We start from the raw sequence: 23,598 nt of genomic DNA, 5'->3' as shown, positions 1-23,598 counted from the left end.
GGGGGCGGCAGCTCGCGCAAGGCCAGGCCGGAGCCCGAGGAAGGAGAAGAAGCCGCAACACCGCCTCGCCTCGCCGCCGCCGCCATTTGCCGCCAAAACCCCTCGGCAGGAAGCCGGGCAGGGCGGTCACGTGGCAGCGCGGCCGCCGGGCGCGTGGCGTCGCGTCACGTGACGAAGAGGCGGCCTTTCCCCCCCCCCCCCCCCCCCCCCCCCCGCCCCGAGCCTCGGCCTCCTTCCCCCTCCCGCTCCCGCCCCTCCCCAGCCGAGTCCTCCGGCGTCGGGGCCGGCGCGCGCGCGCTCCCTGTTTTCTCCCGCACGTGACCCCTCCCCGGAACGTGGCATTGTGTAATCACGTGACCTAGAACGGAGCGGGAGGGGGGGCCGGGAGGGCGAGGGGGGGGCTGCGTACGCGACGGAGCGGGGTGCGAAGATGGCGGACGAGGAGGCCGAGCAGGAGAGCGGTAGCCTAGGTGGCGACCTCCTGGAGCTGCGGCGCCTGCGGGAGCGGCTGCTGGAACTGGAGACGGGGCTGCGGGAGAGCGCCGAGCCCGCTGTGCAAGCGGCTACCGAGTACTGCAAGCAGCTCTGCCAGGTCAGGCCGCCTCTTCCCTTCCCCCCCCCCCCCGCCCGCCGGCCCCCCCCGCCCGCCCCCTCCCCTCCCCCGCGGTCTGTGTGTGTGCGAGTGTGTGTGTGAGTGTGTGTGAGAGAGGCAGCGCGGGGGGCGGGCGGAGCAGCGCCGCCCCCGCCGGTGTGTGCAGCGGGGCAGCGGCGGAGCGGGAGCCAACGGCCCGGTGCGGCGGTTGGCGGCGGTTGCGGGGGCGGGTGGGGTGGGGGGAGGGGGCGCTCGGAGTTAGAGCGCTCCGGGCCGGGCCCGGCTCTCGGTGCCGCGGGCGCCCTGCCGCCGCCGCCGCTCGCTGTGGGCTGCGGCGAGGCGGCCCGCCCCCCTGCGCCGGGCGCTGCTCCGGCCGGGCCTGCAGTCCCCTTCCCCCGCCTCCCCGGCGGCCGCCCCGGTTCTCGCGGTCTCTAGGCCCCTTTGTTGTGCTCGGCGGCTCGGCTGATCCAAGGGGCCCTTTGTTCCCGGCGGTGACGGGCTGAGCCCCCCCCCCCCCCCCCCCCCCCCGCCGCCTCTCCTCTCCCCAGCACCCTCCTCCCCTGCAGGCGAAGCGCGGGGCGAGCGGAGGGAGCTGGGGCTCCGCTCCGCCGCCGCAGGGCTGCCTCGCGGAGGGACTGAAAGTCCATCCCGGGTCCCCTCTACGCGGCGGCTCCGGCTTACGCTCGAGTTCGCCTGGGGAGCCGAGGGGCGCCCCCTCCTCCCTTCGCCTTGCCCTTCCCTATCTCATGCCCTGGAGCGATACCGGAGTTTTTACCATCCTGGGAAAGAGAAGGTGGCGGAGCGAGGAGTGTAATTTAGGCTCCCGTGGTGGTGGAAGGAGAGACTTTCAGGTCTGTGGTACTTACTGCTCGCAGTTTGCTCTCCCTGTCAAGAGAGCAGAATCGCAGCTCTGCCAGAGGACCCCTGAGCTGGAACTGTTTGAAGCACCATTATGTGTGGTTATTCTCGCTGTGACTGCCATCGGGAAAACGCCTGCTTCTCGTGGGTTTGGGCTGGTCCTGAAGCAGGGATGTTTTCTTTCTTTTTTCCTTTTATTTATTTTTTTTCTTCCTGAACTAGTGACCCTGCTGAGTATCTCGTTCTAAACACACTTCTCTGTACTAGCTCTACAGTTAAAATAAATGATCTGTTTTAGTCACTCGTGTTACTGTACAGGCCTATATACTGCTCTGATTTCTCTTGTGTGTGCTTTTGCGACTAACGGTGGGTATGACAGTGTATAAAACGGTTCCCAAATACTTTATTCTCAGAAAAACAGAAATTTTTAGAAATCACTTTCATAGCTTTAATATGAGTTTCGTAATCAGTAGATCTGGTAAAAGTTTATTTATATATTGCTGCCAATTATTTGTGGAACAAACAAAATTTTAAAAGGTGGAATGATTAGAAATGAATCAGTTGGATTGGTTTTAGTTGTGCTTTATTTGTGATTTTTGTAACTTTTCTTAAAGAGTTGATTCTTGGCTATAGCCATTGTAGCATGCTAATTTGCATATGTCTGTCATTTTTGGATTAAACTAGGTTGTACCTCTTACGGGGAAGATTCAATGCTAAATACTTTAAGCACATTTCTTTCTCATATTTTATTTCATATAGGTAGGTTTTGTTTTTTGAGTTTTTTTCTCTGGTCAAAATATATGATACTGTGTTTGGATCAAATGAACCTGTAGATTCAAAGAATCAAGATTGGTTTATGTAGGTTCAAATCACTGTGTTCTTAGTCAACTTAGTTTTTGTGCTTCCTTGCTTAAATTCATATACTGGGAGATGGCAGCCTGGCTTTTTTGGCTCTGACCCTGCTTGTGACTTTGAATGAACAGTTCATTGAGCTGGGGTATTTGGGTAAGTGGAAATGAAAACAACATTCTCAACATGTATGAAGTAAATCACTACTGTCAAAAGCAAGTTTATCACTTAAATTACGGTTCTGCGTACTTAGTGACTTTAGCAGTTATTTTAATTGATTTAAAGTTTAGCAAGAACTAATATTCTGATTATTATTTTAATGCTTCTTATCAAAATCCATGTTAAGGCCTAATTTCTTGTAAAACATGTAGCTTTTAAAAACAAGGCTGATGGGAGGGGGAGGAGGAGTTGTTTACAAATGGCCTTAGATGTAAATTCATGCTCTTTCAAAACAGGCTTATGTCATTTCTATGCCATTTCTATAAAGGTTGTATCAGTTCTTACAGTCCGGAGACTATTAGATGCATAAGAGAAGAATTTGAGACATACCAGTCAATATTAGAAGATGTTGCTTTTCAAATTTTAAGCTGAGATCTAAATAGATGCTTAATGTGATAAATAGTAAAGTCATTGGGCGGGGTGTTTTTTGTACTCATTCAACAGAGATCTAATGTGTTCACCTGTCCTGATGGTGCCAAAATAGTTGTACAACTTTGTCTACAATTTTAATCCTTTGCTGGGGCTAAAAAAAATGACATTCATGAGTAGGATTAGCTACTTAGCTTTCACTGTGTTAAAGAGTACCAAAAATTCATATAGCAGTAAAAGTGATTTCAGCAATTTGTATATTAAAAAAAAACAGTTTAAAGGCACCTGCCGTGATTTCTAGAACAGTATGCATTAAAGAACACTTTGACTGGTCACATATTCAAAATTGACAGTCTTATTTACATCCTAAGTCTGGAAATGCAGTGATGAAGAAACATTGAAACTATGTTTATCGCAGTTTGTGTTTTACACTTGCATTTTTGTGCATAGTTTTGAAGCACGCAATAACTACACAGAACTTTAGAACACTTCTATTCTTATTTTATTTTGCCAGGTAATAATTCTAGAGTCTAGCAACTGCATAGTTTGTAGCTATAAATTGATTAATTTATTTTAAATGAAGTGGGTAGCATAATGTTTTGAGGAAATAAGTGTGCTTTCATACTGAAAGAAGCCATAGAATGTGCATTAGAGCATTGAAAGATTCTTAGGTTCAGAGGTGAATAAGGGATTTAAGTATTCCACTCTCATTAAATCAAGTGGGAGTTGTACAGACAAATCCCATAACTGGTTTTGAAAAATCTCAATTTGAACTGTATCAGATTATAATCCGACGGTGTGGAACAGTTGCAGACACACAAAAACATGAACCCGTGTGCCTTGACAGAAAATAATGTTTTTATAGAACTGTCGTATCCTCTTGTAAGAATAATGAAGTTTACTTAGCTTTATGTGCAGCATCTCATTAACTGTACATATTTTTATTTTGTCTTCATTGCATTGTGAAATGCTACAATTCTTAAAAATTTAAGTGGGTTGTAGACTGAATCTTAGTTTTGTACATTATCTACGTGAATAATAGTTGTCCTTCATTATCAATGTGCAAGAGAATGCATTTTTAATTGTTGTCCAGTAAAAATGACATCAATATGGATATATGTAAAATTACTTTTTAACTGTAATTTATACCTTTCTATAGCTATTTGGTAATTAGCAAATCCATGACAAAATCATTTTGTCATGAGCAATATGTGTGCAGACATGGGCAGACAAAATAAGCATCTGTGACTGTAATGAAGATAAATTGAAAATTTTGCAAGAATTCAGAATGACCAAAAGAGAAATAGTTGTTCTTGTTGCTGTGGGGTGGCTTAGTTTTTTGTGTTTGCTTTTTTTTTTCTGTTTTTTGCTTTTTTCCAAAGGTTGGTCTTGAAGGTAATCTGTGGGTTATATTCAGTTTAAAAAGACCAAACATATGTTTTTCTAAGATCTGGGTGAATACAGGTGGGTTTATCACAGCTCTTTAATATAGGATGTGTTCCCTTCCCATTGTAAACTTTATTTTCTTAAATACCAAATTGAAAGCCAGTGGTACATATACTTGCCCTTGAATGTTCTTCGGTGGTTTGTACATTTCATCTTTGATCTTATAAGTCTTCTCTCTATTGTTATTTTTGTCTTTTCATCTCTTGTAAATCTGTATCTCAGTCCTGTGTTCTGCTGTGCTTGATGCGTGATGCAAACTGTCCAAAATTTTAAGGCTGTCTCTCCCATTATACAGCCTGATCAGTTATCCCCTGAAGAATAGTGAGTTGTCACAAACATCTGAAAATACTTGGACTGTCACGTTGTCCTTCCTTAATCACTTTGCTAGTACTTCTTGTCTGATCTGTTGGTTGTCCTGTCACTGTATGCCTGTTCTGGGGAAATTGTATGTTCAGCTATTAGTATGAAACATTTATATCCTTTATGTATAGACAGTTTGTTCAGTGTTAGCAATTAACCTAGGATTTTCCTAACACCAATATTATAAGTATAATGCTAATGAAAAAACATGTAAAGCATATGAGGCTTTTAGCTACTTATCAAAATTTTCTTTCAATGTTTTTCATTGACATAATTGCTAGTTATGAGTGTATGGAGTTCATTCCTGCTTTTCATTTTTTTTAATTGTTTTTTGTGTGTCTTGAGGTACTAGTGATGTATTAATTTGGTACCGTGTGCATATTGACCTTGCCTTAATACTTCAAAGTCCTACCTTAATCTTTTCCCTCTACAGCTCCCTCACCTTTCCAAAGTGCTGACATGCTAGAGTAGATCACAAAATGTTGGGGAATGTCATCCTAACTCAAAAGGCAGATGACCCTCCTAAAAGCAATCAAAGTTATATACAGAAAGCTTTTTTAATTACGTAACTGTAATCAATATACAAAAAGGATAAGAACCTTTCATTAGTGATTTGCCTCTATTAAAGATTAGTCTCATCTTGTACCTTGTTACTGTTGCCTTTCAGTCTTCACTCCTCAGTCTCTTTGCAGCTTTCTAATGCTGTCTCTCTGCTTACTGTCTTAAACTTCTTCCATGCTTTTCATGTCTTCTGTTTTCTCAACTTCCTCTTCAAACGCAAGAGGACAGAAATCATCTTCAGTTCTTCACAGAATTTGAAATGCTGCATTTCTTAAAACCCTTAGCTGCAACTTCTGGATTTATCCAAACCCAGTCTATCTTAAATCCAGTGTCAAAAGAGTGTTTCAGTAGGCTTTATTTTTCCTGTAGGAGTTAAGAGTATGATGCCTTGCCAAGAGCGATTCTGAGTATAAGGACCTCAAATGGTCTTTGAAGAACTTGTTCCCTATTTCATGAGGCACTTGCAGTTGTGATATCTTTCCTTCTGGTACGACCATAAGGACTGTGTTTATTGGCAGTGAAAAGTACTATCAGCAAAATGGTGCACTTCTAATGCAACTGGAAGAAGCATTCCTCTTTTTCTTAATCATACACTTTGTATCCAGACAACATTCACCAAATTTTTTGTTAAGTGTCTAGACATCCATCTTTGATTTTATTACTTAATAATTAGTCCATTAGGCTGCTGGTCCTTCAGCGTGGTTTAAGACCCCATTGGCTTCAAAATCTCATATGTTTGTGGTTTTAAACCATCTGCTGATGCCACTAACATTACTGGAACATGCAGTTTTCTTTCCCTGAAGTTTTTTGTGGTCAAAGATTTTGTGCCTGTTCATTCAGTGGTATAATTGGATGACATACCAAATGGGTAGTGCAGATGAGATGGTTTATTTTGACTCAATAGCTGATCATGAACTTCATATAATATAGTCACGTACTACTGGAATACAGTAAGTTTTTTGGTGAAGAAAGAAGGTAGGTGTTGGCAAGGTGAAGCTTTACATTGTAGGCAAAATCCATTAAAATACTTTATGTATCAACCATTAATAACCCAAAATATTTCTGTGGAATATTTTATGCTCGTTCTATTTCTTGAGCTGTCTGTTTAATGATTTCCTGGGTAACTGAGTTTCTGTCTCTTCTTTTGAGTAAGCATAAATTCTTCAACTCTCTCTCCTATTTTGTGGAGTAGAAAGTATTCTCTTTTGAGTCCAATGAGTGATTTCTGCATTGAGCTAATCCTTAAAAGCTTCTGTTTTAATGTTTCCATCTTTGTGATTTGCCTCTGTCACACTCTGTTTCAGCCTGGTCTCACATTTATTTATTTATTTTTGCATATAGTACCACCATGAATTTAAGATTTGCATCATAACTTCTTGTGCCTTTCCGTTTTGTACTCGTGCCTGTGATCTCCGGATGATCTGCCATTCAGGGATGCTCGTAAATCTGCTAAAAGTTGTGATGGAATCCTCTAAGCTGTAGCACAGTGTGCTGCTTCTCAAGTGTGTTAAGAAAAACAGCTGTAACCACTTTGTCCTTTCATTCAAACTTTGAGGTGTTTCAGGTGTATTTGTGTTCCTTCATCACTACAGGTCTGTTGTGTCACACGCATTACCTTATTAACCTGAAACAAAGATAACTCCTGATTTTTAGGTTAAATTACTTGGGGGGGGGGAATCTTCCACTTTCAGATAAATATAGTAGGTATGCATATCTGTGTATAATGTATATGTATTTAGAAAAAACATCCTCACTATTCAGGGTATGTCTAACCAATGAACAGAAATGTTCTTGTCCTCAGTAATGACAAAACTACTTAGAATAATATTAGATAGAAATTTGTTTGCTTTTGAACTTTGGCCATTCTGTAGTATAAATATTTAGTAATACAGTTTTTCTTCTGTCAGAGTAAGAGGATGTTACTTGAAATATTTTTTTCTATCTGCCTATTCCTGAAAATCAGAATCTCATAGATTTGCTTTTCTAATCATGTTGATGTCTAAGCTTTCTGCCATTATATCAGTCCTTTTCTGGTTAGTCTTGATAATTTCAGTAAAACATTTATGTCTGAGCATAGAAAATACCAAAATGTGGTACATGTTGTTTTTTGGAGAAATAGCTAACGTGTTCAGGCCGCACGTATTTAGCTCATGTCTTACTAACTCCAGTCACCTTACAAAATGTTGTTTTCTGTAGGTTGAATTATTACCTAGTTACTTATTAGCTTACTTGGATAGTGGAATCCATACAGTTAAAATATTAGTTTTAGATGTTTCTTCTGTAATTTATTTACAAAAAAATGCTGAATCTTTAAAAACAGCCTTTTAATATTAATTCTGGGCAGGGGAGGGCAATCTCTAAACTCATTTTTGTGACAGTTTGGAGGTAAAGATTCACTGTAATGGAAACTGACAATATTTATACATTATAGTCAATATAAAAATAGTTTTATTCTTCATTTTGAATAATTTCTCTTCTGTATTGAAAACTCCTTAAATAGTGGTATAGATTTAGGAAAGAGCAGTCATAATAACATTTAAGTGTGTTAGTTTTCAAAACTTCCCTTTTGAACTAGCTGTATTTGCCAGTATTTTCTCCCATATGTAAAATGCGTCTGGAAGAGATCTCAATCATCTAGGCCGTGGTTCTGAAGCAGGACTGACTATTGGTAAGCTGTAGCTAAAAATTCTCGTTTAACTTGTTCTCTAAAACTTGTAGTAAGGAGTCCAAGAACTTTCTAGATCATATATTTTAGTTAAAAGTTATCCTTACCTTTAAAAATTCCCCCACCACACTCCATTGTCTAACTTAACCTATAATCTGTTGCTGCTTTTTTAATGATTTATGCTATTAAAATAGTAAATCATGGTTTATCCTATCCTGCTAGACATGGAAAGTAGCACGTTCTGGCTTTATTTGAAGCATCGTTTAAACTTTAAAGGCTATTTCTTGGTTGTCTTCCAGTTTCGACTTTTCTGAACAGTCCTAGTCTTTGCAGTCTTTTTTTTTTTTTTCCCCTCTACATTTGTTTGTTACCTTTTTCAGACTTTGTTAAATTGATCCATATTCTTGTAATACCAAGCTAGGAATTTTGCTGAATTGTGGTGTCCTTGTTAATACTGCAGCTGAGGCCTTACTGGTATTGAGGGGAATGAAGAGAATAGTCTTGAAGTGTAACATTTTCAGCTGTTTAGTTTGTCAACTGCTTTGGTTCTGTTCTCACTGTTCACTCCCGAGCATGTTCTTACTATGGTTGTCTACCATGGCTATACACTTGATAGGTGGTTAGGAAGATGACAAAATTTAATTGAGGAATTGAAAACCTTTAGACCTTTTACCAAACCTCAGCTTCTTAATTAAGGTGCTGTATAGGATACTAAAATTAAATACTACTTTTAGCTACTGTGGAAAAGAAAATCTTTTAAGCTTAGCAGGTCAGCACTTTCTCTGTTATACTGATACCCTTTGTTTCATGGGCAAGTTATTTGATGTTTTTAATAAAATTATTAAGAAAACAAATTCTTCCTATCAGCAAACTACGATTTCTCTAAAAAGATAAACTTTTAACCAAAAATTAATAGTTACAGGGTATGAAGTGTGACTAGAATTAGTTTTGCTTCATAAGATCTTTGATTCTTATTGCTCATTTAAAAGTTGAGACTTCTTGCTTTATCCAGCCTTTCATCTGTTTAAAGAAAAATCTGAAGACCTTTGTGTAGACTTTAGTTTGCCTATAGTATCTGACTGTAACAATACTTTAACATATATGCTGATGTAACTTAACTAAGTACTCGCAGAACTGAAATATGTTCTTCCCTTCATCTTTTCCTGCAAATCCAGACTTTTTTTTTTTTTTTAATTTGGGAGTATCACTTAGGTTACTTTCTAAAAGGACAGTTATTTAAGGTTCCCTGTTCAAGGAACATAAGATGTTGACCATGGATAACATCCTGTTATTCTGCAAGACATCTACAAGGAAGTTTTTTTTTTTTTTTAAATGCTCATATTCAGCAAGGTATTTCATTCGATCAAAACAGTCACGTTTTGTCTCTTGGCTTGCTTATAAAGAAGGTGCATATCTCTGAATGCTCAGGCCATTTGCACAGGCTCCCTCACTCGCTCTCCCTCTCTCTTTAAAGATTTTCTGGATTATCTTGTTAGAGAACGAATAACTCGTTACAACAGACCTTCAGGGAAGGCAGCAGAAAATGGGATATTCTGGAGAATCTTTATTTCCATTGTCAGTAAGATTGAGAGAATGTCATGTGGCCCTTACCCCTTTACTCTACCACTTTAATTTTGTAGGCTTTTGCTCTAGAAGTACACACTACATATGCTAGGTGACACTACGTAAGATTTGGCTAAATTAGGGATCAAACTGGAATCATTAGCAGGAGACATCAACACATTATGTTTTTTCAATGTGATATGTTTGCTAAACTACTACACAGCCACAGAAAACACTTCAAATTCATATATATATGGAGCACATCTTTGAGATGGTGCTCCAGGCATTAATTTAGATTTATCAAAAACTTCTTTACTGCAGCTTTGGTTTTAAAGGCCTCTACTTAAGGCCTCCATTTAAATCCTTGAGTAGTAACAGTACAGCTTGCATAATTCTTTAGTTTTCATGAAGAAAGCAGCATGACATTTCTATGCCATCAACTTTTCTAAAATAGAGGAGCATAACCACCTTCAAATTTAAATAATTGGGAAATAATATGATTTGAAACTATGTTTTGAGATTGTAGTCTTCATTTTATTAGGTCTAGGCCTTTGGCATATATTAAGAACTTAGTGTTTTCCGTTTTAAGTGTGTAGATGTTTTTCTGAGGTTTTGAACTTTTTTTTTTCTTTTTGTCTTTCCAAATATGCCTTAAAGTCATCTCCATGGTGTTATTTCTGGGATCTTTCATCTAACAGGATATACTGCACTGCTTTCATTTGAGAAGAATTAATCTAATAATACTTGGCAAAACAAAGGCATTCAGAAAGAAGGTGTATATATAAAATGAAAAAAGAAATGGAGCTTTATAACATTATTCTATTAAAATAGTCTGATCATATAGGAAATGGAACTAAACTTGGAAAGAAAACTGGGCATAGTTTTTGATAAGACCTGTTCTATCATAATTTCTTCTCCGTCTCCTCATCTGTCACAGTTGTTCAGTCTTCGAGGATGTAATATTTCTAGCTCTCTGATTCCCTGTATGAGGCTAAAACAAATTAATCTTTCATCAGAGAATCAGGAAGATTCTATACTAATACAGTTCCTGCTTGATTATTTTGGTATTACTGTGAGCTGATGAAAATTCTTTGCCCTTGTAGAGACTCATTTAACATGGAAAACTTATGTCAAAACTGCCCTCCAGTTTCAAACACCGACTTCTAATGTGTTCTTGCCTCCTAACTCTTGGACGGATGCATTTGCTGCTTTGCAAAACTATCTGGAGTAAAATTCTTCCAGATTTAGTGTGATGCATTGCCAATGGATTAAAGACTAAGCTTTGTTTCTCACTCTTCATTTCATAACTCTGTTTTATGTTTTTAGTTGAATATAGGGTTTACCTTGTTTTAAGTTTTCTTTGGAGCTGATAGCATGTATAGCGTTGCTTTCTCAGTCTCTTATGTATCGTAAGAAACAGAATTCAGGGACTCTATCTTCTGTTATTCAAAACAATGGGGAGAATTGATTCTGATGAATAGATTAATTTTGTTTGATACTTGGGGACATAATACTCTGAATAATGTTTTGATGAATCAGAAAAGTACATTCAGTGATCGGACATTAAATCAAATTAGGAGATTGGAGCTCCAAAGTTTTGTAATTCTTACTTTTCTCAGGGGCTAGTGACAATACATTATTTTACAACAGAATGAATACAAGGAAGAGCTGAATTTCCTTCTTAAATCATTGAAGGATAGCTTCATATTACGAAGAAAACAGTTGGGATTAAAAAGTAGCTTCCTGTTATGAAACGATAATAGTGAAAATGATAAAACTTAAATGTCCAAATCCTATGAACCTATAACTTACCTAATGATCAAGTTGAAACTGGCATGAGTACTGGATATTAGCTACCATACTCTTGGACACCCAGCCAGACCTCATGAACCATATCAGCATGATGGCAGCAGCTCCCAGTTGTGGCCCTGAGTTGTTCTCATATTCAGGAGAAAGCATAGTTTTGGCTCCTCTCCTTCCTTTGGCAGTGCCGTGGCACTGGCATAAGGACACATTTGGTGATTAGACTGAGAAAGCCAGATAGCCATTGTCTGTCTTCTACAAGAAATGTAGCTCAGGTTGAAACATCCTTTGGGATGCCAGTGTGATTGTGCAGAGTGCACAAGCTTAAAATGACAATTATGTAACTTTTTTTTTTTTTTTTACACTGAGGGGAAAAAAGGTTTTCAATTAGATTCTTATCAGAATTAGCAGAGTTTGAAGTAGTAATGGGCAAAATTTGAGTTCAGCTGGTAAAGACAGCTAATAAGAATACATAGTGCAGATGAACTTCAGAAATATTTGTAATTTCTTATTTCACTTGATGAAGAGAGCAGGTTCAAGTCACCTATGTTCCGGGAAATGCACATGCAGTTATTCTTGGCTACCATCCTATTTTTAATCTGTCCATATGCCAGTCTGATGATTAAAAGAATAGGTAAATCAAATTTCCTGGCAATGGATAAAAGTTTACTATAATGAACATCCCACCACATTCCTGAAATGCCTGTTTAATAGCCAACTGCTGAATATTGTTTTTAACTAAACAGATTAAAACATGAAGATTGGGATGACAACATCAAATTGAGACTAGAGTGAAGACTTGAGAGAAGTATGGCCTAGAACTGTAACAAATTCGCTTTTATATAAATATACAAGAGAAAAATTAAATACTCCTGAAAAGATTAGGAAGGGCTTATTGAATGCAAGATGTTATAAGATCAAAGGCAAGTCTGAAGAAGGATAACTTTACTACTATGTGTGACAAAGCACGAGGTTTAATGAAGTCATTTCCTAGTATTTTACATAATTACTCTTTGAAACAGTTTATGGATATAATCAGAGACGGCCTGGTTGTGTAGGTAGTTCTGGTTCTGTATTTCTCATACTAGTTCTAGCTATATTTTAATATTAAGCAAAATAGTGACTGAAGAATAATGGGAAGAATAGCCCCAAGGTAGTTTCCCTTTTATATTGCATGCTCTCAATTTAATAGTTAGTTATCTGAACTCATCCAGCCTGTTCACCATGCTCATATGAAAATGTACAAATTGCTAGTGCTTTTTGACATAAATTGGGGGAAGAGACATCTGTTTATCAACTAAGAAAATGTTCTATGTTCTGCTAGTTAACTTTCCAGGGTCATTCCTCTGTATTTCTTGCTGTCTTGTCTTGGCAACTGTGGAAGACCTAATTATTCCTTTGAGAACTGAGGCCCATTAGCCTTTCTTCTGTTTCTGCTTACATACAATTTGAGGTGCTACTTTCAAACTCTGCTCAAATGTAGACTCTGACTTAAGAATGTAAATATACCTTTGGACAACACATTTAGTCTTTGTCTTGGCTTTGTATCAGTAAATAGGGAGTGGTGGTACTTCGCTACTGTATAGATACATGCATTAGAAGACTTACTAGGATTTTATTTCACTTTTTGTTGCTTTATCTGCTTAGTCAAGTAGAAGTAGTTGGATTAGAGGCATGGCTGACTTTATACACTTGTGTGCTGAAGAGTCAGGGCACTAGTGTCCTTAGAAATTGAATTATAACTTTTTGAAGATTTTTATTTATCGTTAGTCTTAAGATGCCTCTGTAGGTTGTGTATCATTCATTACATAGACTGTTCCTGCAATTAGTCGTAAGTGTCTTCTCCATAGGTGTGGAACCTTGAGATTGTGAGTTATGATGAAATAATTGTAAAGCACTATCAGGATCGCTAAAGCTTTACATAATATAAACAAATGTAGTGTGAGGAGGGGGAAGTTTAAATAATCAATATACTCTGCATCTCTAGAAATACCGGAATCCATTTATTTATTACGTATTTATGGTAACAAGAGCTGTTCTGAGACTTTATAGAAGATTTTCATGAAGTAGACTTAGACAGGTATTTTGGGAAATCTTTTGGGGAAATATTTTAGGCAAGAGCCAGAAAATAACTAATGATTCATATTAATTTCCAGTCTTTTTAATTTTCCAGTCTCTTTCCCTAACTTCTATGTTTTGTGATTTTCATGGAATGGTATTCACTTTGCATAATAAAATATCGTTAAGTATTGATGAGTGAATTTGAGGCTGAACAGAATGATAAAACAAATCATGTTAGTTGCAGAGTAACTGGTCACTTTGTCTTGATTACAAGTATTTTCTTATTTAAGAGTTGACAAAAGATGGATAATTTTTCCATTTTTTTTCTCCCTAGAATTGACACATCTGGGAGGTATTTACTTGAGCCTGTGGAGTCTAATTCTTTTATTGTATCAAAATTAATTAAAAGTTAGTATCAGGTCTTTAGCAATTATTTTTTTGAAGAAATAAATAAAGCGATTTCTCCAAATTTGTTTAATGCTGCTTCTGAAAGTCTCCAAAAGGGCAGCCTTCCTTCAGCTGACAGTATGGATATGCTAATGACTTACTGCAAGATAAATGTAACCTTTTTAAAATAGACCTTTTATTTCTTGCTGTTTCTGTTCATCTCCTTTTCACTTTATAGTAAGGTTCAAACATAGAACTCTCATCTTTCTCTACCTTTGCATTTCTGTCACTAGAAAATTGTGCGGTAGTAATGCAGTTTAGTCTTTGTGTTCTGGTTTGATAAACAACATCTCGGCTTTACATGATTGTTCTGAAAACTTGGACTGAAGAGGAAATGAAGAGGATAGTGAGAGGAAAATGTTTATTTAAAAAGTGCCTAAAGCTTGTGGATGGATAGAATTTTGCAAGACTGCTCTACAGATTACCTTTAAAACTGTTCAGAAAACTAGTACTTCAAAGTGCTTGAACTGGTGGTTTTCTCAGCTAAACATGTTGGTTTCTAGTGATGGTTATCTGTACTGGACTGTGGCTACCTGTGTGTCTGGGTACAGCAGGTAAAATAAAATTCAGTGCTATCCTATTAGTAGTACTTCACCCTGAATACAAAATGAACTTTTTTTTTTTTTGTACAGAAGAAGAGAAAACTGTAATACGGACTGGAGTATATTAACATACATGCTTGTATAGTGTAATACCACTATTAGAAAAATCTATATTTGGTAGGTGAACAAGAAACTGTTTGGAAGAGCAGTTTTCAAATAATATGGCATGCCTGTAGAAGTTAGGCATCTGCCAAAACAGTGCATGGAACCAGGTGAAAACTGGTCCAAAGTAAGAGAGATGTGATGGATGCAGGATGGATGTGGGTATTTGGCACCAGCTCTTTTGTTGTACAAATCCACTCCTTATGCAGTGCATTGCACTGAAGTGCTGTAGTCACTGAGAACTTCTTGTGGACTGCCTTTTATTTGCAAGCTCATGTGGTGTGTAGCTCTAAAAAAATGAGTTTTGACTTCATCTCTGTATTGACTTTGTGAGTAGTTCTTGGACAAATAATTGGTATTGGCTAATCTTGATTTTTCTTCTTTTTTTTTTTTGGTTTTAACTGCAGGGTAGAGCAGCCGGTGATGTTAGGAAGGGGGTGTAAAATATAAAAGCCGCTGGAGTTTCCTGTCTGAAGGAAAAAGGAAAAAAAAAAAAAAAAAAAAAAAAAAAAGGAAGATTGGAACTGCTACCTATCAGTGGAGAAGATTAATAGTAATAGGAAAAAAAGCATTGAATAGTTCTACAGTATGCTTGCAGAAACTGAGAATGAAAACGATTACTTAAATACAATCCTGTAGTGATAGAATTAAAAGTCTGACTTCAGTCCTTTCTTCTAGGCACAAGTCGGTTTCTCCATTCGAATTAAAGAAAACATCGGTTGACTTTCTGCCAAAGACATCTTGGCTTTCTAATGCTCTACTTTGCTTTGATGACTTTTCTTTGGAACTGTTTCATAATAATGTTCAAAGTAAAAATAACAAGTCAGTGACTTAGTTTTTGAAACTTTTCAAGATTAAAACTACATAAAAACTAGAATTTTTGTTCTTTAGCCATGAACTTGTCCTACCTAGAATTTAAATAGTAATCCCATGCTAGAAAAAGATTATCATACTGGATTATGTAATCCTTTATTTTATAAATGCAATCTCATGTTCTTGCTAAAGTTTGTTCTCTTCTGGATCATATTGTATAATATCAAACACATAAGAGCTAATACTCTCAGCACTTGTCTAGCTATAAAGTAAAGGTAAGAATGTTAAGCATTAGTAAAGTAAATACAGAATCAGTTTAGTAGTATCAGTTTTAATTTGCTTAATTAAACTCTTCTGGAAATGAATTAAAAGTCCAATTCTGTGTTGGCTTGTTGTAAACAAACCTCTCCATGCACAAATCTAAATGAAATAAAAATTGGTTTTGTTAACTTATGCTTATGTGACTTGATTCTTCATTTTGGCATGTCCATGAGAGTAATGGCAGACCCTTACCAGATGCTGCTGCTCTATCTCATGACAGTTCTAGTGGAAAGACTTCAAATATCCATGTTTTTTTACTTCATTTTTGTTCTAGTCTAAACATCACATTGCATATAGAGCATCCCAACTCAAAAAGCAAAATGGAAATAGGCTGCTTATGCTTGAGCTGTGTTGGAGACAAAGCTGAAAGGGAGATAAAGATGGATTACAGTTATGATGGTAGGGAAAAATGTCTTGATCAGAAGAAGGTCGACATTGCAGAGAAAAGAATAGAAACTTACCCATTTTTTTCGTCTACTTTTTAAACTAGGCAATGTGATGAGGGTATGCTTATATAGTATGCAGACATTTGTGCAGACATTTGGCTTACACTTTAAAGATAACTAAGTCATAGCACTTGCTTAGTGTCTTAAATTACTGAAGTTTCATGGGAGATCTGAGGTAGACTTGGTTTAAAATTGACATAACTATTTCAGGTTTTAAAATATCCAGAATTTTTAAAACTTGAATATTCCATTTGATTGACAACATCTGTGTTAGTATTCTGTCCTCATACAAACTTAAATTGTGGGCATAAATACTGGCTGCAACCTAACTACTCCTTAGCTGCTTGATTCCTATAGCTGTGAACCCAAATTTAAGTGCCTTACGTAAGACTTTTTTTTTTTTTTTTTTTTTTTTTTTTTTTTTTGAAAGAGTGTACTTATTTCTGTGTTTCCAAAGTTGCAGGTTACAGACATGTTTCAGCACTCATCAAGAGACTCTTACTTTCTGTGTGATGAAAGACTTGTTCTCCGTTTGGTAAAACACTGAGCAACAAGGAGGAAAGAAAACAATTCACAAAATAAAGGGTCTTCAGTTCTAAGAACTATAGATCTTTGAGGCTGAGAAAAATGGTATCTCAAGGCCTATAAAGATTCTTTTAGTCCCCTTTTACAGTTCAGGTGTTCTGTGGCACCTCACAAAGACGTCATCTGGTACTGATGTTTCAGTATCAAAGCATCTTGAGTTTTATGATGTTTAGACTGGAATATCTAATATATCTTCAGGTATCCAGGAAAGGTATCACAGGCTATATTGCTGAGCTGAATTACTCAGGTTCTTTTAGCCTGGAAATGGTTCTTGGACCAATGCCTCCTTAAATGCTAAGAGGCTTTGAGGACCTCACTGCCCAGAGTATCTCCTTTCATCAGTCTTTCATACCTACTAGCATCCTAGTTGTGCTCTAATTTACAGAGAGTACTTAAAGGAGGGGAAGAAATTTAGCATCAGAAACTAAGATTGTTTCTCTTTCAAAAGGAGACTTGTTCATTTGTCTACAAGTTCATGGTTTTATTGTACCTGTGCAGTTCTGTGACATTGATTCTTCATTTGATTCTGTAATGGCACTAGGAAGGGATGGTGCATAGGGCTGGAGCTGCCGAGAAGGGTCAGGGTCAGAAGTTTAGTTTGATTTGTAATCATAGAATTATGCCTTAAAAGCAGACTTAGCTGCTTTCCAGGAATTTGAGCAATGCTATGCTCATGATATACTTAGTTCTTTAATGGTTGCAGCAGCCAGTGATAGTATGCTTCAGGCTTGCACAGTTCTACTCTGAAAAACACAGCCCTGAAAAGTGGACTTCATTTGAATGATGAATATTCTGGGTTTATATGCATATCCTATAGATCTTCCACTGGGGAGACTATTAGTATTAGCAGGCATCAGCATATCTATTTCGTTAAGAAACGCTTACATCTCGAGTACTTTTAAGGCAGCCATGTAAACCTATATCCATAAATTCATGAGAGCTGTAGTTTTTGAAACTTCCAATTCTGGTGTCCCATCTACCAAAATTATACTTCAGTTGACAAACTACAGGCCAGTCAGCCTCACCTCCATCCCTGAAAAGGTGATGGAATAGCTCATTCGGGATGTCATCTCCAGATATATGGAGGAAAAGAAGGTGATCAGGAACAGTCAGCATGGATTTGCCAAGGGGAAATCATGCTTAACCATTCTGATAGCCTTCTAGGATGGACTGACTGGCTGGGTAGGTGGAGGGAGAGCTGTGGATGATGTCTATGGCTGTATTCAGCCAGGCTTTTGACACTGTCTTCCCATAACAGCCTCACAGACAAGCTCAGGAAGTGTGGGTTAGACAAGTGGACTGTGAGGTGGATTGAGAACTGGCTGAAAGACAGAGCTCAGAGGGTCGTCATCAGTGGCACAGAGTGTAGTTGGAGGCTTTTGGCTAGTGGCATCCCCCAGAGATCGGTACTGGGTCCAGTGTTGTTCAACTTCTTCATCAATGACCTGGATGAGGGGTTGGAGTGTGTCCTCATTAAGTTTGCTGATGATACCAAGCTGGGAGGAGTGGCTGATCCACCTGAGGGCTGTGCTGCCATTCAGAGAGATCTAGACAGGTTAGAGAGTTGGGCAGAGAGGAACCTCATGAGGTTCAACAAGGGCAAGTGCAGGGGTCCTTCAAAGGACCTAGGGAGAAATTCACCTAGGGGTAAATAACCCCATGTGGCAGCTCTGCAGAGAAGGACCTGGGAGTGCTGCTGGATGACAAGTTGACTATGAGCCAGCAATGTGCCCTTGTAGCCAAGAAGGCCAATGGTATCCTGGGGTGCATTAGGAAGAGTGTTGCCAGCAGGTGGAGGGAGGTGATCCTGCCCCTCTACTCAGTCCTGGGGAGGCCTCATCTGGAGTCCTGTGTCTAGTTCTGGGCTCCCCAGTACAAGAGAGACATGGAGCTGCTGGAGAGAGTCCAGCATAGGGCTACGAAGATGATCAGAGGGCTGGAGCATCTGCCCTATGAGGAACAGCTGCGAGAGCTGGGCCTCTTCAGCCTGGGGAAGAGAAGGCTGAGGGGGGATCTTATCAGTGTTTATGAGTACCTGAAGGGAGGGTGTCAAGGGGATGGGGACAAACTCTTTTCACTGGTGCCAAGTGACAGGACACGAGGGAATGAGCAAAAGCTGAAATACAAGAAGTTCCACCTGAACACGAGGAAAAATTTCTTCCCTGTGAGAATGACGGAGCACTGGAGCAGGTTGCCCAGAGAGGTTGTGGAGTCTCCTTCTCTGGAGATACTCAAAACCTATCTGGACACAGTCCTGTGCAACGTGCTCTAGGTGACCTTGCTTGAGCAGGGAGTTGGACTAGGTTGGAAAGGACTAGAGGTCCTTTCCAACCTCAACTGTTCTATGATTCTGTGCAATTCACATTCAGTTGTGATCAGTTAGCATAGGCAGAATCTAAATAGGTACAGCAAGTGTTTTCATGTCCTTACAGCTTGCCTGTCTGACTTTGTCTAGTTAACCTGGTGCATCATTGCATGCTTTAGTAATTTCAACGGCAACAAGCAGGAGGTATCTTAATTTACTGTTGTTCGTTACATTTTTAAAATACCACTCTGTACATTCCCAAGGCAGTTCTTGCTCATCTGAACAACTGCACAAGACATTCTAGGAAATGAGAGCTGAAATTATTGCAAGCAGATAGCAATATGAAAGTCTTAGAGTTTTAAAGTCATTACTCTTTGACCTTTTCTGTCCCATTCAGTAGCTGACCAGAGGCAATACATTTTTTGAACAAAGGAAATAAATACATAGTCTTAGATTTTCCCAGCTTTGTATGGAAAAAGAAAATCACACAGGTGATGAGTACCACTTCATCAGCACTTACGTGGAGCAAAAAGTTCATGGTACTACTCCCTTTCACCTTTGTTGTATGTATTTTCCAGATAATGTCCCTGCGCTGATAGATTTGAGTTTATTACAAGATGTAATATAGATGACAGCTGTTTTCCAAATATCTTATAATTAAACCATATCACATTGCATGTCTAGCTCTTCTTGGCTTATAGTAAGGTAATAGCATCAACACAGTAAGATGATATATTCCTTCAAATAAAAGTGTTTTTCAGGATACAGACTGATCATTTGCGTGTTTTTATATGATGTACATAGCTCTGGCATTCCAAGCTAACTTAAGAGGATTGTCTGTTTTTCTCCAAAATTACTTAGGATTTTGACAAGAAACATCTCTTCGTATATGTTCTTAGGAAAGGAAATTGATGTTTTTGAACTCTCTTTAGGGAGAAAAATGATTTGAGATTTTCTTCTTAGCAGTCCTGTAAACTGGAAAAGTCTTAAATAGGAAAACTTTGGAGATTCAAATGTAGAAAGAAATAATGGATATGTCTTCCCATTTGCCTTCCTCCTGTTTTTTATCTCTGGTCTCTAGGTTATAATCTACTAGGGGAGAAAAAAATCCTACAGTTCAATGTTATGTATTGTTCACTAAATCAAGAATAATGAAACTTTTATCAAAGCTATTTGAATGTACACTTTCAGTAGAGGGTTGATTTGAAAATGGAGAAATAAAATGGTTGCAACAAAAGGATCATGCAAAAATAGAGGAGGGGGCTATCTAATATGGTGAGAGTAATTCTTGAGTTTGTATCTAGTCTGGTAGCTCTGCAAGTGACCCCTGGAAGAGTCGCTTGGGATAGCATGAAATTTCTGCAAGAGAACCAGCAGCTGTCTCTTATCTTCAGCTGAGCTGTGTAGTAACATAGTGAGGCTGTAGGGGAACACAGAAGTGAATTTAGAAAATTAAACCAGAGACTCTTAAGAAAAGAGAGCAAAGGGGAGAATTTCAACTGCTGGTGAAAATTTTGTATTTTAATTGCTGGTCATGTTCAGTTCATAAATCAGCCACATGAAACATTTATGGCTAGTTCTTAATTTTCATGCTATTTTAGAGAAAATTCTGGTTTCTTATTTCAAAAAAAGTTAAAATGGATCTAAGCCGCATGTCTTACAATTATTAGTGTATAAAGGATAAAATTAGGAAACATATGAAGCAGTGCATGTGTCCTGCAAGGCAGTTATCCTGAAAGTCATTGCTTGTTAGTTGATATCATCGTTGTTCGAAGCAGAAATCAGACAAATCTACTCATGTTGTCTCACTGACTTCACGCAATAGTTTGAGAAGAGTCTTAAGACAATGTTTTCCCCCAAAGAAATAATCACACTTTCTTTGCCTTGTATTGGCCCGAGCATTTAAATCTACACACAACTTTTTTTTGGAGGGGAGGTGGGAGTTGATAGGAATTAAAACTTACTTTGTTTCTTTGTTGACTGAGGATTAATGCTAGTCATAGATTTTCTCTGGGTCCAAATAGCTATTACTCTGTAAATGTTAGTTAAAAAATGATAACCAAAACTAGAAAAGGAAAGGGCTATATAGAGTACAAGTGAAGCTAGCAGAAAACACAGAATTAAAAATTTTTAAACTATCAGTCGTGTCAGATCATTAGTGTCAGTAATGCTTAAAAAAGGAAAGAAAGTATTATGCTCTTTATGGGAGTTTGATGCGGGCTTTATAGGTGAAGGTGCAATTCAGTATTTTGGACAACTGCAACCCACTGGAATGATATAAGCCGTTTTCCGCTTTGGAAGCACTGGATAAAATCCTCCTAACTTATTTTAAACTTGTCTTTTAAAGGATATTAAAGAACTTACACAACAGAATTAAATTGAAGAAATTATTCCTTCTCATTCTGTTTAAATCTGAGCAAAACTGCACTTTTGCCCATGCAGTTGCAAGTGGAAAAACAAAACAACAGAGATGCCCTTAAGTTGGAGAAGACAGATAAGGTGGTAACTTGGGCCATTCTCAGCTCTGCCAATCTTGGTCTGTTACAGGAGCTGGCAACAACCTTGTTTTTTTCCCTGTGAAGAGTTGGAAGCTGTAAGTAGTAAGGGTTGTGATATTTATCTGTGCAGGAAACTAGAACTACTGATTTAAACTTTGAGAGTTTTCTATACTGTGTTCCTTCTTCTTGCTGCTTCTGAGGTTTTCTGTTTGGACACGGTGTTGGTATCCCTCAGCAGCAGCAGGGCAGTGGAGTCATTGAGTTCGGTGTTGCCTCAAGATCTGGATCAGAGCTGGTTTTAGGGAGACGGTGGATTGTATGCTATTTGAAGAACTGAATAGCTATCGCTCTTAGATTGCGTTGGGGGAAGAGGTACCCAAGAGCAGGAAATAGTTTTCTTTTGAATAAAAGCTCAGACTTCTGATTTGTGGGCTGTAGGCTCTGCTTCAGAGTTAATTTTGTGGTCTGGATCTGTGTGCTGGAGCCTAGCTTTGGCTGCATTTCTGTGTGCATGTATACACTGTGGGATGTTAACATTCTCTTCAATACAAAATTTCCTCTGTTCTACTTGTAATATGGAACTATATGCAACTAACTGATAGCTATGTCTTGGAAAATCCCTGTTGTATTGCAAACGCTGAACCTTATAAAGGTTGCTTGGAACCTTGCAGATCATATTATATATTAAATTGACTGTATACCTACCATCAGAGTGCTGATAAGCCTCTGCTCTAAGTCTAGAACTTCAAGATAATACAGGCAATGACAAAATAAGTATTTTTACAAGCTGCTAATTTTGAAACCAAAACATGTTTTGATAAAGATTTAAAATTAAGTGTTGTGGTGATGGATGTTGCATGAGGTTGGAAATTCGTCAAAATGCCAAAAGTCTAGATGGCATTTGATTTAGTGTCAACCAAAAAAATAATTTAATTATGAAGTACTATGATATCAAGAGTTAAATAATATTCATATTTTAAAATAACGTGTATCCACATTCACACAGGGGCAAATTGTGTGATGTAAGCTATCAAAACTCCTATAACTTTGTTGGAACTAGTACTTACTATACCCGGAGGCTCTGTTCCTGTACTGAGATACTTGGCGGTCACATTGCCAGGTGGAAAATTGTCTAGCTTAAAATTAAAGAACACAAATGAGTCTTGATTCTAGGCAGTTTCAAGTGAAAGATTCTGAACTTGGCTTAGCTGGTTTGCTGATATGCTAGGTATTTAACAGTGTAACGGTCTTAATCAGAGAAAGCAGGAACACTGACATAACTCAAATACAAAACATGATCTTCATTTGTATTCATATAACATCTTGGCAAGAATTCCCTTGGATCCTATGCAACATGTTTTCAGAACATGCCAAATTTAAGAGTCCATGAAAGAAGCTGCAACTTGCAAATTATCTCCTGCTATTGTAAATGTTTTCTTATTGTCCCCAGCACCGATAGACATCTCAAAGCCCCTTTCTCTTCCCCAAACAAGTATATATTTCTTCAGATGATATGACTCTAATTTGCCTTACTCAGCATTACTAAAATTAAACTCCTTATACACCATAGTGCATATAATTTAGCTATATAAAATTTTCAGATGATGTGAAGCTCAGTTCTGAACTTTATTCAGCTGGTGTATGAGCCAAAAAAACTCAGCTATGGTTGTCTCAGTTTTTCTGAAGAGTTGATAATGTTGGATTTAGAAATAAAGGAATAGTTTGCTTACAGAAGAACCATAAGACTCAAATAAATCTTATGAATTATAGAAATACTTTACAGACAACACACCTAAATTGTTCATTGTTGCAGTACCTCAGTTTTTTTGCTCAAACTACTACATCTTCCACCATCACAACTGGAGATCTGTTGATGTTGAGTTCTTGGCATTTTCCTCTAACAACCCCTAAGTTGATGGACTTTCTACCCAGAGATGGGAAGTGAAACCCAAGAGGACCTTGACCTGCAGTTGTGGCAAGCTGACCTGGTCAGATTGCACAAAGCCATTCCTGAGCACACGATTGATGTAGATGTTCTTTGTATGCAAGTCTTGTAGCATTCCCATTCAAAGTGTTCCTTGTTCTGTTGTCATAATGTCTGTTGCCTCTGTGGGTACCTTTCATGCTCCATAC

At 38.5% G+C, this 23,598-nt stretch overlaps 1 protein-coding gene across 1 annotated transcript in view; it reads left to right on the top strand.

The window, feature by feature from the left end:
* Positions 1-421: 421 nt before the first annotated feature.
* ZNF292 (zinc finger protein 292) overlaps positions 422-23,598 on the top strand; it is a 56,606-nt gene continuing 33,429 nt past the window's right edge. The window contains exon 1 of the mRNA XM_062572780.1: positions 422-592. Within this exon, the coding sequence (XP_062428764.1) occupies positions 431-592 (162 nt within the window). The 5' untranslated portion in view covers positions 422-430. The remainder of the gene's footprint in view (positions 593-23,598) is intronic.

This window comes from Rhea pennata, chromosome 3, assembly GCF_028389875.1.
Source record: "Rhea pennata isolate bPtePen1 chromosome 3, bPtePen1.pri, whole genome shotgun sequence".
Taxonomy (NCBI): Eukaryota; Metazoa; Chordata; class Aves; order Rheiformes; family Rheidae; genus Rhea; species Rhea pennata.
The sequence above is the reverse complement of the archived record's forward strand: the minus strand, read 5'-3'. Positions and strand labels throughout refer to the sequence as shown.